Genomic DNA, 14050 nt, shown 5'->3' on the forward strand with positions numbered 1-14050 from the left:
ATAATATTATATATATATATTCGTACAGTAAGAATAAGAATATCAGAGAAGAAAATTAATTATAAAATTAAAATTTTACGAGTAACGGTAGCAGAGCCATTTGTCATTCTAATTCATGCTTGTTTTGTTTAAGTTTTACTTGTCATTGATAATATAATCTAAAGAAATATTAGGCGAAATGTTGACCAATTAAAATGTCACATACCCAAGTTTTTCCAAAGGAATGAAAGATTGTTGAAAATCACAAATACATTACTCGGTGCAATTAAAAGACGTACGTTACACGGTTGTTCCATATGTACTGAACATCGCTCTGGTGGTATCCGTATCTAGAGTAACATCTTCCGGTGAAGCTAAATCAACTTTAATCGATCCAGAATTATTTCTTCTTCTTGTCACACCTCCACCCCAATTGGAAAGAGTCCAATGATAATTTTCACCCTCCTTATCGTTATTCGCAGTCTGTTGGGTTTCATCATTGTCTTTATCTAAACCAGTCTCTATAGAGACAGAAGATTGTGATGCAACTGAGTCAAAACTAGAATCTCCACCACCTCTGTAACGGCTTACACATTCGGTAGCCATTTCACCAGGTGATTCTTCGATAGCTCGTAAAATATTTTGACAAAGCTCGGAATCTAATGGAATTGGATCTTCGGAATCACGATTGTGAATGGTAATTGCTATATGTGCCGGATGTGGAATAGGAAGTGGTATTACTAATTTCTCGGCACTGTATGGTCGAATTTGACGTTTCCATGGTTGCCATCGTCCTTCTATGCTACCATTTGTTGAAACTGTACGTCTTCTGACTTTGGTAGATGTTAATAATCCGGTGGTATCGCTAAAAAAAATTGATATATATATATATATACATATGTTTCCAATTACCTATCAATATCACTATAACGTTTTAATATACTATACCATCGTTTATCAGATTTTTTGCTATTACTGGCTTGCTTTGCTCGAGGATTAAATGCTGAAACTTCAAGATATGGGCTATGTACTTGAATATTTCCGCGTGGTGCATAAACTGCCCCTAATAAATCAGGCCCATTTATACCACCTAATTCAGTACTATGAACCATATCTGTGTATCGTGACAAATCAACACCCGGATGTGGTTCTAGTCTAAATTTAGTATCAGAATCATCGAGAGGTTGAAGGAAATCCAGACTAAAAATGTCAGCATACATGAGACCAGCTAAACCTGCCCAGTCACCAACACCCAATCCTTTATTTTCCCAAAAGTCTTCTTCGTTTCCAGTTAGACGGGCAAATACGTGTAATGGGTAAAGTCGTTCTAACATCAGGGCACCTTGTTGTATAACTACCTGTATTATCATTAGAAATCAAACATAAATCATAAAATAAGATTACAATATTTTTATATAAAAAATAATAACGCACCTTTAAATCAAATGTTGTTAGTTTAATCTTGCTTCTTACAGCCACGCCAAGTCCAGTTTGTAAATTTTTCCTTCGCCGTTCTAATTTTTCGTGTAGAACAGCAATAAGATCTCTAGCTTCTTTTTCAAGCGATTTGTACGGATCTTTCATCTTCGCAAGGCCAGCGGCAAACGGACCAAAACAAGCTTCTACGAATTGGCTAAAATCTCTTTGCGGTTGAGTTATTAATCTTTCTATTTCTTGTTGAAAAGCTAATAATTCATCCAGCTCTAATTTAGCTTCAAACGCGGCTAACGCTTGTTCCGGTCTTATCTTAAAAAAAAAATATTTATTTTATTAGAAAATTATTTGAATGGTCGATTAATTTTTATTTCCGTAATTATTCAATTTGATTCTCTTACTTGATAATAATAATCTGATGCTAATCCTGGTCCTGCTATTCTTTTAACTACAAAGCTGTCGCTAGCAGGAATTCGTCCTCTATTTTTGATTACCAAATGGAACATGATTGTATCCCATACCACTCTAATGCAATAACGTATCACAGCAACTATAAAAATAAGTACGTTACATAAAAATATATTCACCCTATTAAAAAGATAAAATAAAATAAATTTCTTACTAGTAAGTATTACAAAAGAAATGATAGGGCATACAACGAGAGCTACAATTAAGGCTGCTATTGGTTGTAAACATCCTTGTATACCAATATTCCAAACCAATGCTTCCATAACAACTAAATAGCGATTGCGACTTGATTCTGGGCTATCTAAATCCATGATAAGTGCCATGAAAGCATGTAATGTTAAAGTAATCAAAGGCATCCTGAAAGATATAATTATTTTAGGAACAAAATCAAATTATCAAAAAAATTCTAAAAAGATCAACATTTAACTAACCACATAATAGCAGTGAGTGCAATAAGTAGAGATCCGAAACTTGCAAGTATACATACGACAGGGAAAATAAATAATATAACAAGCGTTCCTAAAAGGCCTTTGGCGCCATAATTCCATAGCCTATTTAAATGTCTTGTCATTCCCTTGCCGATAAATCCTATAACACAAATAAAAAAATAATATTTATTTGAAATATAAAATATTGATATATGTGATAAAAAGATTTACCTGTATCCGGTTCTGTTTCAAAATGCGTTCGACTTTTACTGATATGCCTCCATAGTGCTACTAATCGAGAACAGAGAGTAGGCATTTGTGAAGATTTTCGTGGGAACAATGTGCCATTGAGTTGGCTTAATTCTAAATCAGGAGTAAAAGGTTGCACAAGTAACAAAGCACGGATGGAGACTGGACTATACCATGGAACTGCTACTCCCAAAAGAAACATTGCATTCCAAGTCCAACACCATGTTCTTGCTATGTAATTTATCCAACGCCACATTGGCCACCTTCGTGTAAGGTAGGTAACGTAGATTAACGATATCTAATGTACATTTTATATAATTGCTAAGTTTATAAAACTTATCAAGTTTTTTCTTTTCTTCAACTTACCTAGTCGTCGTTGTACGTACTACTTCTCTTTCAACTAAGAAAACAGGCTGACTCGGATCAGCGCGTGGTGTTGTTATGGACGTTGGTGTATTGCTTAAAACTGTTGGAATGATTTCAGATTGACCTTGAAAATTTCGTCTTATTATCCAATTTTTTGGAAGCCATATTTGTGTCGGCCATTGAAAGCTCCTAGTCGGTGTCTTAACTTTACGTAATTCTTTCAATAAAACTGGCTCTCTCTATAAGAAATTAAAATATTATAAACAATTATAAATAAAATAATATATATATATATTTATATAATTAAAAAATGTTTGTATATATACCTCTTTCATAAAAACTAAATCACGATTGAGAAAGTAACAGGTCTGTTGCAAATTTTGATGACTGCACAATGCAAGAGCTTCCTCGTGAGCACACCACTCGCATTCCTCTATAAAGTTTTCTTCGGCTTCTCTCATACGATCTCGCATCCATGGTTGTATTCGTGATAAAACCGGATGTTCGAATTCAATATGTTGTCTTAAACACTCTTTCGTTTGTAGCAATTTTCGTTGGACATTTTCAATCGCTCTGTGCATTAATACGACGGATTGTGCTTGTTGGACTAGAAGTTGTGCAATACCTTCACCGAGTGCAAGTATATCCGGATGCGACAGAATGTTGGTATATACTCTTTGTAAATATTCTCTCATCACTGCTTCATTAACTTCCTAAAAAAAAAAAAAAAAAAACCGTAGAAAAACATGTTTTTAGTAAAATTTATGGCCAAATAAAAATAATAAAAGTAGAGTTTTACGTACTCTTTCTATTTCTTCATCTGGTTTTTTCTGTGCTCTTAATTCTGATATCAGTCTTTCCCTAAAATGAAGAAACCAGCCACGAGTTTCTTTCTCTAAAATCGAGACTAGTATTGGTAAAGCCTTTCTGATAATGTCTCTGCTAAATAATCTTAGGTCAACAGCAGCTCCACCGGGTGTACCAAACACAAAAGGAATTGGAACGGGTAATAACTGAGATGATTCACGTTCAACCTCGAATTTTTCCATTGTTGCTCGACGTAGTTGTTTTCTTACAAATCCACAAAGCAGTTCTAATGAATCTTCATACTCTGGCTATACATTAAAAAATATAATATATAAATATGTGATATATCTTTATACTTTGATAGTATATATTAGAAACTATAATAAACGATATACTTTTATAGAAAAACAATGTACTTACTCTACATACTAACTCTGCAACTAAATATCGACAACGTTCTTCTCGAATTTTGGCATCTAAATTATGTGCTTGCAGAGATGGCACACCTATTATTATGTCTGTAAAGATATATATACATTGTAATAATATAAATTAAAATAATAATTATAATTAAAAATATTATAAATAATTTTGGATAAAATTTTAGGTCATCTCAAAAGTTTCCTTTTTTTTTTGTAGTAATTTTACGCGCACAATATTTTGTGTATGTTGAGTAATATACAGTATAGGAAAAGGTAATAGAATATAATAGATATTAATTTAGTAAAATAACATAAAATAAAAAATATTGCGCATACAATATTGTGCAACTTATCACCAAGAAAAAACAAGAAATTTTCGGGACGACCTAATATATTTATTTATTTATTTATTTGTCTTACCGAGAAGACGTAAAAATCCTGTTAAGAATGCTTTAAAAGATTGCGAAACACTGAAACAATGGGACACTAATCTAGCTTTCGCAGTTACTACAAGAAATCTAGTAGCTAAGGCAAGATCTCTGAGTAGTGCTTCGCGTCTTCTGTCTCTTCCACGTTGAAGAAGAGCACTTAATCGCCATCGATGTATCTGGCCGGCAAAATTGATCGAATCCACTTCGAATTCCCTGTACAAATAATAGCGCAAAATGCAGGTAATTAGATAATATGTAAAATTGTATGCATGTAAATACATTTTTGTGTCCATGTAATTGTGCAAATATAATTTCGACGTTTATAATAAAAAGAGAAAAAAAGAAGGTAAAAGTAGAATAATAATATTTAATAAATTCTACACGACGAACTATACGATTAAATGTTAACAAACACACAATAACTGAAATCTTTTTTATTTATTTATTTGTGTTTTTTTTCTAAAACGATTCATTCTTTTCTTTTTTAGTTTAATTAAACAATTTCTGATATTTTTCTATAAAGATATGTTATTGCTAATTAAAATATCACACGATATTTTTTCAATGATTTGAAAAACAAAACTAAATATACACTTACATATGTAACTTTGCCTATGGACATTGTAATATGTAAAAACTAATAATTATATGTATCTGTTTTTTTCTATTTTTACAAGCATGTCTCCTAAAAATAATATAAGATAAACCCACACCACGTTGCAATGTTTTACAGTGATAATTTTTTAAATATTATATATATATGCATATATAATATATTTATATATATATATGTACAATGTAAGTAAAACATGCTAAAGAGATGCAATAGACATTTGTTAGATACTATACCAATTACATATGTTCGATTGAATTTTCTTTTTTTTACCAGATGAAACCTTTACTTTCATAATTTGAAGTGCAAGTAAAAATGATATATATTAATTGCTATAGTTAATATATTTATACATAGCATTATATATGTGAAACTTTGGAAAAAAAATTTGTGCTTCTTTTTATTTGAATAAATTTGTAATTTCTTTTTCAATTGTGAATAAACCTTAAGGAAAGTTCGTGTTTGAGTGATTTGTAAGAATAGACAAATACAACACTGAAACTGACAAGTAGAGCATCTAAAACAGTTTATTATTAATGTATAATAATTTGTTTTATTTTTTAAATAAATAGATTGATCGATAAAATAATATAGAAATAAGGCAAATGTGTGTATGTGATTTTATAATAATTATGTAATTAATTCAGCTCTTTGTCTCAGTTTCAGATAGATTATTGCTTAATCATTAAACATTTTAGTATTTAATTTTCACTTATGCGTGTGACATACCCGCATTTTCGAATGCTCTCCAACTGAGTGGCATTCAGCTTCTTCGGCTTTCCGTATTTATCCTTGTGCAAGCTTTACAAAAATACGTTAAAACGTTTATCAGAGATGAAAATATAAAAATGAGTTAATAATCCTATCGTCCTAATTTTTCTTCCTTCGCGTATCACAATTGTTTCCACAAAATTAACAATTATTATTTTTTTTTCTTTTGTTTGTTTAAAATTATATGTAATATGTAATAAAATTGTTTGTATATTTATTCGCTTGCCGATAGTAGAAAATTGCTACCCGGAAGACTGAAGATTCAAAACCACCCCAAATATATGATCTATATATATATATTAGAAATATTTATTGAATTGATAGAAGAAAAAATACAAGAAATTTTGCACACTCCATGCCGACTAATGAAAACTGCACTATAAATATCACACAAAATATCTTACTTGTTTCTAAATCTACATTATTAATGATACTGTGTCTAATTGTTACACACATTACTTTCGTGTTTTTTCAAATACTTACGTACTGCATTAATCTACCTGTATAATATTGGCAAATACATTAAAATCATGTTCAACGTGGAAATGAAATAATCTTTCTTTCGATGATAATATATTTGATGGTGATCGCTAATAATATTTAATCTAGCGAGAATAATCTAACATCTAAATTAGAAACTAACAATAAGTAATATTGATGACTATAAAACTACTGATTGAAAAATAAAAAACAAAATAAGGACGAGAGAAGAGGAGGAGGAGGAGGAGGAGGAGAAAGAAAAAGAGAGAGAAAATGAAGAAGAAGAACAAAAAAATAATTAAAAACAATAATATATAAATATAAGAGAAGAAAATTTGGTTACATAGAGAGAAAGAGAGAAATAACAAAAAAGAAAATGGCGGTACTACTTTTTATTTTCAAAGACTTACCCTCTCTCTCTGATGCTTTCTAATTGTTTATTAGTAAGTCTTCGAGGTTCTCCTTTGCTATCAACTGCTACGGCATCCAATTCGTCGAAACTAGGTGCTACGAAGAGATCCTTCAAGTGATGTTTCTTTCGTGCGAGCGTGTCTTCGCCTTCCGTATTCGTGGAAAGTGATGGTGGCAAGATAATCGGAAACGTTCTCCAATGATAAAGAAATTGTTGTGCAACGTCTTTGATATTGTGTACCAATGCCTCCACTTCGGCTGGTGCACCACGTAAGTGCGACGTGTCGAATTCAACCGGTTCTTTCTATACATTCATTAACATCAATATTGGTAATTGCATAAAAGACAAAAAATTTATATATATATATATAATTGTAAATTAAATTTAATAATTTATAACGCACGAATACTCTTCTCTAGGTTCAGCCTAATATTTGTCCCCAATATGCAATAATTTATTAAATAAAAATATAAAAGTAAAAACAAATATATATAAGAGAGAGGGTACACGTAATGTTATGGGGAAATGAAAAGATTATTACCTCTGGCTGAAGTCCATCTCCATTTCGGTGATAAGGCTGGTGAGGATAAGCCTGATGATTCGGTCCCGTGTTGGCGGAGTTGGCGGAAGCCGAGTTCAGATTGTGGGGCATCTCGCGCGTAAAGAGCGTGCGCGGCGGCTGAGGTCAGCTGCCCCTTATTCCGACTATCTCCTCATAAACCATGCTGCTGGTCGCCACCATTTATCATAGCACGCTGTAAGTAAAGTATAAAAGTATTTCATCGATAAGAAGAAGAAGAAGAAGAAGAAGAAGGGTTTATCTTTTTATTTAAGAAATTCAAAGGTTAAATGTTCGTTCGCCAAGATGGCAGCTCTTACAAATGCGCCATATTGGATTTTGTAGAAGCTTGCAATCCATCATTTGTAATAGCGTTGAAATTGTTTTTCTTCTAATTAATCTTTTTAATGATATATGTCTATACGTTAATATATATATAATTTATATATTTATTTTTTCTTTTTAGGTTAATTGCAATACATTTAATTGGAAAAAAGAATTTTAATTGATAACTTTTGTATCCTATAAATAATACGTATTAGTTTCGTATTAATTTAATTCGATAACACATTCAAAAGGAAATCGATTAGCAGCTAGGATGAGAGCCCCACCCAGAACGCACTCACGCAACCTGTTTATCGGTTCGTTACGCGCAAAAGGAGAATGGAGTTACGAGAATAAATTATTTATTTATAGTCTGTTCTTGTGTTAACATTAATGAAAATGTTATCATAAGGTTTTATACATACATATGTATGCATGTTAGAAAGCAACAATATTAGGTTACGGTAATATCTTATGGTATATTTATAAAAAAGAATATGTTTAATTAATAAAATATAAATTTATATTACACGCGGGGTATAAATATGCAAAATTTATCATAAATATTTTATCGCATTAAAAAAGAAATATTATTTTCCAAGTATGGAAAATTTCACACATGTGAGAAAAATGTTTTGAGAGAGAAAAAGGATAATCTTTTCAGTCAGATAAAAGTAAATATAGAAGCATCAGAGACCATCAGAGCGGTCTTATTTATCCGTCACGTATGGTGATTTCGAATGAATGTAAGGGTCTCCCCCATTAACCGATTATACCCTATTAAACAATTAACATTCTGTACATTCCACTTGACGCTTCTCATTTATTTGTCTTTCTTGACTTTTCAATAGTTTTGAACGAGTAAGCGCAATGCAACACAACAACCCTCTGATCTCGTTCACTACTTATATCGTATAATAAGTAAATAAGTATTATATATTTACTTATTTACTTTTTTAAAGAGAACATAGATACATGCAAATAAGTACACAATTAGATTGCAAAGAGGGCGCGTTATTTAAAAGTTCGAACCTCCTTTTGCTTATATGTATTGAGAAGTGGCTATAAATATTTTGCAAAGAGCAAAGCTCTGAAATAACGTTCCACGGGACACGCTTTTAGAAAATGGGTCGGTTGCACACTGAAATTCAGCACATCAAATCTAAACGCTTTGAGAATTCTACGGAATTTCGTTAAAGCCCCTCTTTGATGTTTTTATTCTGTTAAACATGTTCTACTTACATATGTCCTGTTTTTCAGAGTGTATCTTACTTTCAACTTTCCTTAGAAATTGATATTATTACCAATTAGGTTTACAAAATTTATATCTACCTTATACCATTTATATATATATACATATATTATCGTATAACATTATTTTAATATTTGTGAAAGTCTATATGTGTCTGTCTTTTTATTTTTTTTTATCAAAATAATAAACAAAAAATTTTACGATAGAAATTTAAAAATTATCGCTCGAATTACTTCAAAATGGCCGATATAAAATGATAGATATTTAATCCTACATTTATAGTAAAAAATGATCGAATCAATCATAATTTATAACGACAGTTATACCGATTATAATAATTACAGAAAATATATAACAAATGTGTGTGATAATTATTATAATTAAAAAAATTATTGTCTATATTTTAATAGAGACCAACGAGAGTTTATTACTCGTTTGAAATAAACGCGCCTGCTGCGCTCGCACCGTCATAATTATTATACACTCTGATTATGACAAAAAGTAGGAGAATATTTTTTAACGGGCTTTTTTTCCCTTCTCTTTCTTTTCTCTTCTGTCGAGAGAGAATGCTCTCCTTATTATTATAAGAAACAATATTCCATTCTGGCAAAGTACCAACTTGGGTCTCAGTTCGGTCTCGCTTTTTAATGTGGGACACGCTAAGAATCGAAGTAAAGATTTCAATGGAGGACAATTTTACTTCTCTGATATCATAAAATATATTCTAAAGTATATAGAAGATATTTGTATTTCGAACAAACAAACAAAATTCATATTTCAACAATCAATTTACCTATTATATACAATCGCATATTTATATTATATATTTTATCATAAGCAATAATCAAAATGAATAATATAATAGAAAATGTTAATAAAATTATTGCCAATAAAATATAAAATATTATAATTTATAATATTAAAAAAACGGCCTTATATAGAGTCACATTGAATTATTTTTTTCTCGTCAGATCACTAAAATCAAACAACGTGGTGGGGACGATTAGTAAACTGGATGGATGGGTGACTCGTTCGGAAAAACAACAACTGTATTCTGTTGACTCCAGATAAGTGGTAAAATAATTTCGGATAAGCGTGAGAACAAAATGCTCGTATAGAAGTAACTCGAACCCGTAAAGGGAGAGTAAAAAAAAATGATACACACAATATATAAAATAAATATATATTTCTTATATATTATTATTCTTTTTTTTACTATATTATTTATTTTTTTACTGTCCACAACATTTTATAAACATTCTAGTTTAATTAAAAATTATTATTATTATTATTAATATTATCATTTATTCGTATTATTTTTTGCTTTTATCCATCGTATTATTTATGTATAATTAAAATTATAATTAAAAGTAATGAACAGAAGATAAGAAAAATATAATAAATCAAATCAAATCAAATCAAATTGCTGGAAATATCTGTTATCTGAACATATTGTTTACTCTCTTCAAATAAACTGTTATATTCGTAGCGATATAAAGATAACTAAAATTGAATAGTCGATTTCACGAAGAAATCCCTTGTTGGTACGACCAAACGGAAATGAATTATTCATCCCTCCAAAGGAAATTAGCCGCTATCATCGTACACAACGCCGGTGTATGGTAATTCGTCGAAAGCCTCTAACGGATCGTCGACCCCGTTGAATCATCGGAAGAGAAAAATAGAAAGAAAGAGAGAGAGAGAGACAGTGATAGAAAAAAAAAAATATATTATAATAAATTACTTAAAGATTGTCTCACAACAATTCAACTGATTGTGAGTTACAAAGAGTTAAAAATCCTAACTGAATAAATACTGACATAAATACTTTGAATCTCAAAGAGAAAAAGGAAGAAATAAAGAGAGAAAGAAAGAGAGAGAGAGAGAAAGAGAAAGAATCTATATTTTTATTATATACACACACACACACACACACGCGCGCGCGTATATGTCCACGTGTGAGAATATTTACGAGTCAGTTCGAACCCATTCCCAAGTAGGTTGGCAAGTAGTCACGCGTCGACTTTTGACCCAGTTCAAAGCTTGCAAGCTTCGCTTACTTTAAAACCATTTTATTAGAGAAGAAACGAACTCTGTGTATAAGATATCTACGTACGTATCTACGTATATGTATAAACCATAAATCGCATGGGTTTGTAAAGTTAAGCGTAGGAAGATATAGTAAGAGAGAGAGAGAGAGAGAAATACACTAACTTAACAATATTACTACGTACTTTCAAAATTATTATAGATTTCTTCATACAATATGCATTGCTAGATTGATAACTTTCTGTAAAATTACTTACTTACTTTAAATTGTTTCATTTGTTTTATTTTTTAGCCCCTACTAATTTATAACACATACAAATTAATAATAAATATGATTCTTACATTAAAGATATTAATTTCTTTCTTTTTCTTTTTAAAAAAAAAAAAAACTATATTAAATAATTAAATTACAATATAATCTTCATTGACATTATTTGAATCTGATAAGACATTATATTCTGAAAAAGATTTTTAATTTTAAAGATTAAAAATGTCTCGATGATATATAAAGATATGGTGTTAATCTTTTTATAAAGATCAATTTTATTCGACAATACGCTAGTAATAGCTTAATTTTGTCAATTACGATAAGAATCGAATGTTAGAATAAGGCATCAACGCATTATGCAGTTTCTCTCTTCATCTATCCTTTGTAGAAATCGTTGAAGTAATGAACAGAGGCCATTCATGAATTCACGTCTATAAAGTACACCACAGCTAATGATACGTCTTTACTGTAGAATACTTGAGGAAGACAGAGAAAAAGAGAGAAGGAGAGAAAAAAAGAGAGAGAGAAAGAGAGAGAACATTCGAAGGATCTTCTTCTCATCCTCCATTTTGACGTCGCACATCCACTTTACCGCTACCTTCATAATTATTTCCGTCTACGGTCACGAGAATGAAAATTTATTCGCTAAAATATTAAAACTTATTACGTTCACGTTCAGCGAATAACATGATTACAATAATGACGATAATAACGATGATAATAATAATAAGAAAAAAATGAAGAACAGATATATTCTATATTAATGATATAGTGACATTCCACAATTTCGGTCTTTCACGGTAACACATATATATGCATAACGTAAAGTAAGTAATAGATATGAACAATTTATACAATCCTATATTAAATTCGTTCCGATAATGATCATGGTAAAGTTACGATCACGTTATTATTAATACTAATATTTAATAATGTGAATATACTTTTCAATTATTTTGTTATTTATGTAGATAATTTTAAGAGTAATTTACATCGTAGTTAATGTATTTTAATATTAACCAGTATGACGTTGGTCTTCGATGATCTAATAATCGAAGTAAAGTGTATGTCAATATATTGTGTTGTTGATATTATTATTATTATTATTCATTATAAATTATTAATTATATAATTAATAACGATCACGTGTGCGTTAAATTTAATACAATGATATATTGAAATTAATAATAAGCTTAAATTAAATTGCATTACTTATCTAGGTTCTATTTCTATACGTATATTTAATTGATACAGTGGAATCTTTAACCACAATGTTGGCGTTATTCTACGACAGCTGATAGCTAACGTATTTATTTCTAGAAAGTGAAAATCAATCTCACGTTATCCTCGAAACATTTTTTTATGCGGTGCTTCGTTTGAAAAACATATTCGCGAGTCGACAGTGGCAAACAATTGCTCGAACACAAAACTTACGTATATATGTATTTATATATACATATCTTCATGCATATCTGCATGCATATATATATTTGGAAATGTATTTTGCTGTATATGCGCTCTCCTCTACGTGTATATAAACAATTATTCGTATGCACCGGAGAAAGAGAAAGATTTCTTCAAAAGCACGTACTGCTGTACAAGTGTTATACACGTATGTGCAGCAATTGTATACATTCAAAGGAAAAGCATCTAGCTAGCTACTAATACATGACTCTATTCCTTCTTCAACCTGCATACGTTTCATTCACGTATAGTCACGAATGTCATTTCACGAAGCGTAACACAGGGAATAAACATAATATACAAGCCCGATCTTTATTTTTCTCCTTTTTTTTTTTCCTTTTTTCTGTTTTTTTTTTTTTTAACGATGCAAAGTTGTTCGTTCATCATAGATATTTTTTACATATATATATATATTATATTCACATTATTTTTCATTAATACAAAGAAAAATGGAAATTAATGCTTGAAACCAAAAAAAAAAAAAGGAATTTCTATATCTCTGTACGGTCACATTGAAATTTTAACCGCCGTAAAATAATATCAAATGGAAAATTCTTTGCTATTAGTGTATAACATAAAGAAAGAAAAAAAGGAATAAAACCACTTTAAACTCGACTGAAAACAAAATTTGGCGACTGTTTTAAATTAGTATATGGAAATAACCCTCGTACATGTTCGAATATGAAAAAGAATGGAACAGAAAGAAAGAAAGAAAGAGAAAAAAAGAACGAAAAAAAAAAGAAAAACAAGAAAAGAAACAAATTAACATAAAAATTCAAGTTTAACAGGACGAGAGAAGATGCAGTGTAGAGTATGTATTATATATCATGTAGGTCAGTGGAAGAAGAAAACGAAGTTGAAGAGATAGGGTTGGAATGGCGGAGAGATATAGAAGGAAGAGGGGGAGGAAAAGGAGGACAATTTTACAGAGGCGAGTCTGAAACCTGAATCGACCGCACAGAGTTATTTGTCTCGATCTTTCGTTTTTTTTCCTGTTCTTTTCTTTTTTTTTTTTCGTCGTTGGCTGCTGGGTTGCCACACCATTACTACTAAACACATCATCATAAAACCTACCTTCTTTTCTACGGTATGATTAAAAGTACTACGTGCTACCGATCCTATGGGTATCACACATTTATGTTCTTATCTTTTCTCAAAGTACACATAAACGTTATGATGCATTTATATGGTGGTGTAGATGGACGAAAATTTGGTTAAAAAAAAAAACAAAAAGAAGGAAAGGAGGTTAAAATAAAAAAAAAAAAAAAGGAAAT

At 30.4% G+C, this 14050-nt stretch overlaps 1 protein-coding gene across 4 annotated transcripts in view; it reads right to left on the reverse strand.

Moving 5' to 3' along the window:
• Positions 1-14050, reverse strand: part of LOC106790550 — a 27875-nt gene continuing 13825 nt past the window's right edge. For 3 of the 4 annotated variants that reach the window (XM_014755546.1, XM_014755539.1, XM_014755534.1), the window contains 15 exons: positions 7402-7615; positions 6859-7163; positions 5927-5998; positions 4574-4797; positions 4152-4249; positions 3728-4039; positions 3251-3637; positions 2925-3163; positions 2541-2821; positions 2313-2469; positions 2036-2238; positions 1815-1963; positions 1414-1725; positions 928-1337; positions 1-844 (listed from right to left, as the gene is read on the reverse strand). In XM_014755546.1, the coding sequence (XP_014611032.1) occupies positions 280-844; positions 928-1337; positions 1414-1725; positions 1815-1963; positions 2036-2238; positions 2313-2469; positions 2541-2821; positions 2925-3163; positions 3251-3637; positions 3728-4039; positions 4152-4249; positions 4574-4797; positions 5927-5998; positions 6859-7163; positions 7402-7512 (3825 nt within the window). In that variant the 5' untranslated portion in view covers positions 7513-7615 and the 3' untranslated portion in view covers positions 1-279. The remainder of the gene's footprint in view (positions 845-927; positions 1338-1413; positions 1726-1814; positions 1964-2035; positions 2239-2312; positions 2470-2540; positions 2822-2924; positions 3164-3250; positions 3638-3727; positions 4040-4151; positions 4250-4573; positions 4798-5926; positions 5999-6858; positions 7164-7401; positions 7616-14050) is intronic. The other variant, XM_014755554.1, reaches the window with a different exon arrangement.

Source organism: Polistes canadensis, unplaced genomic scaffold (genome assembly GCF_001313835.1).
Source record: "Polistes canadensis isolate GaletaPanama2010 unplaced genomic scaffold, ASM131383v1 scaffold_7, whole genome shotgun sequence".
NCBI lineage: Eukaryota > Metazoa > Arthropoda > Insecta > Hymenoptera > Vespidae > Polistes > Polistes canadensis.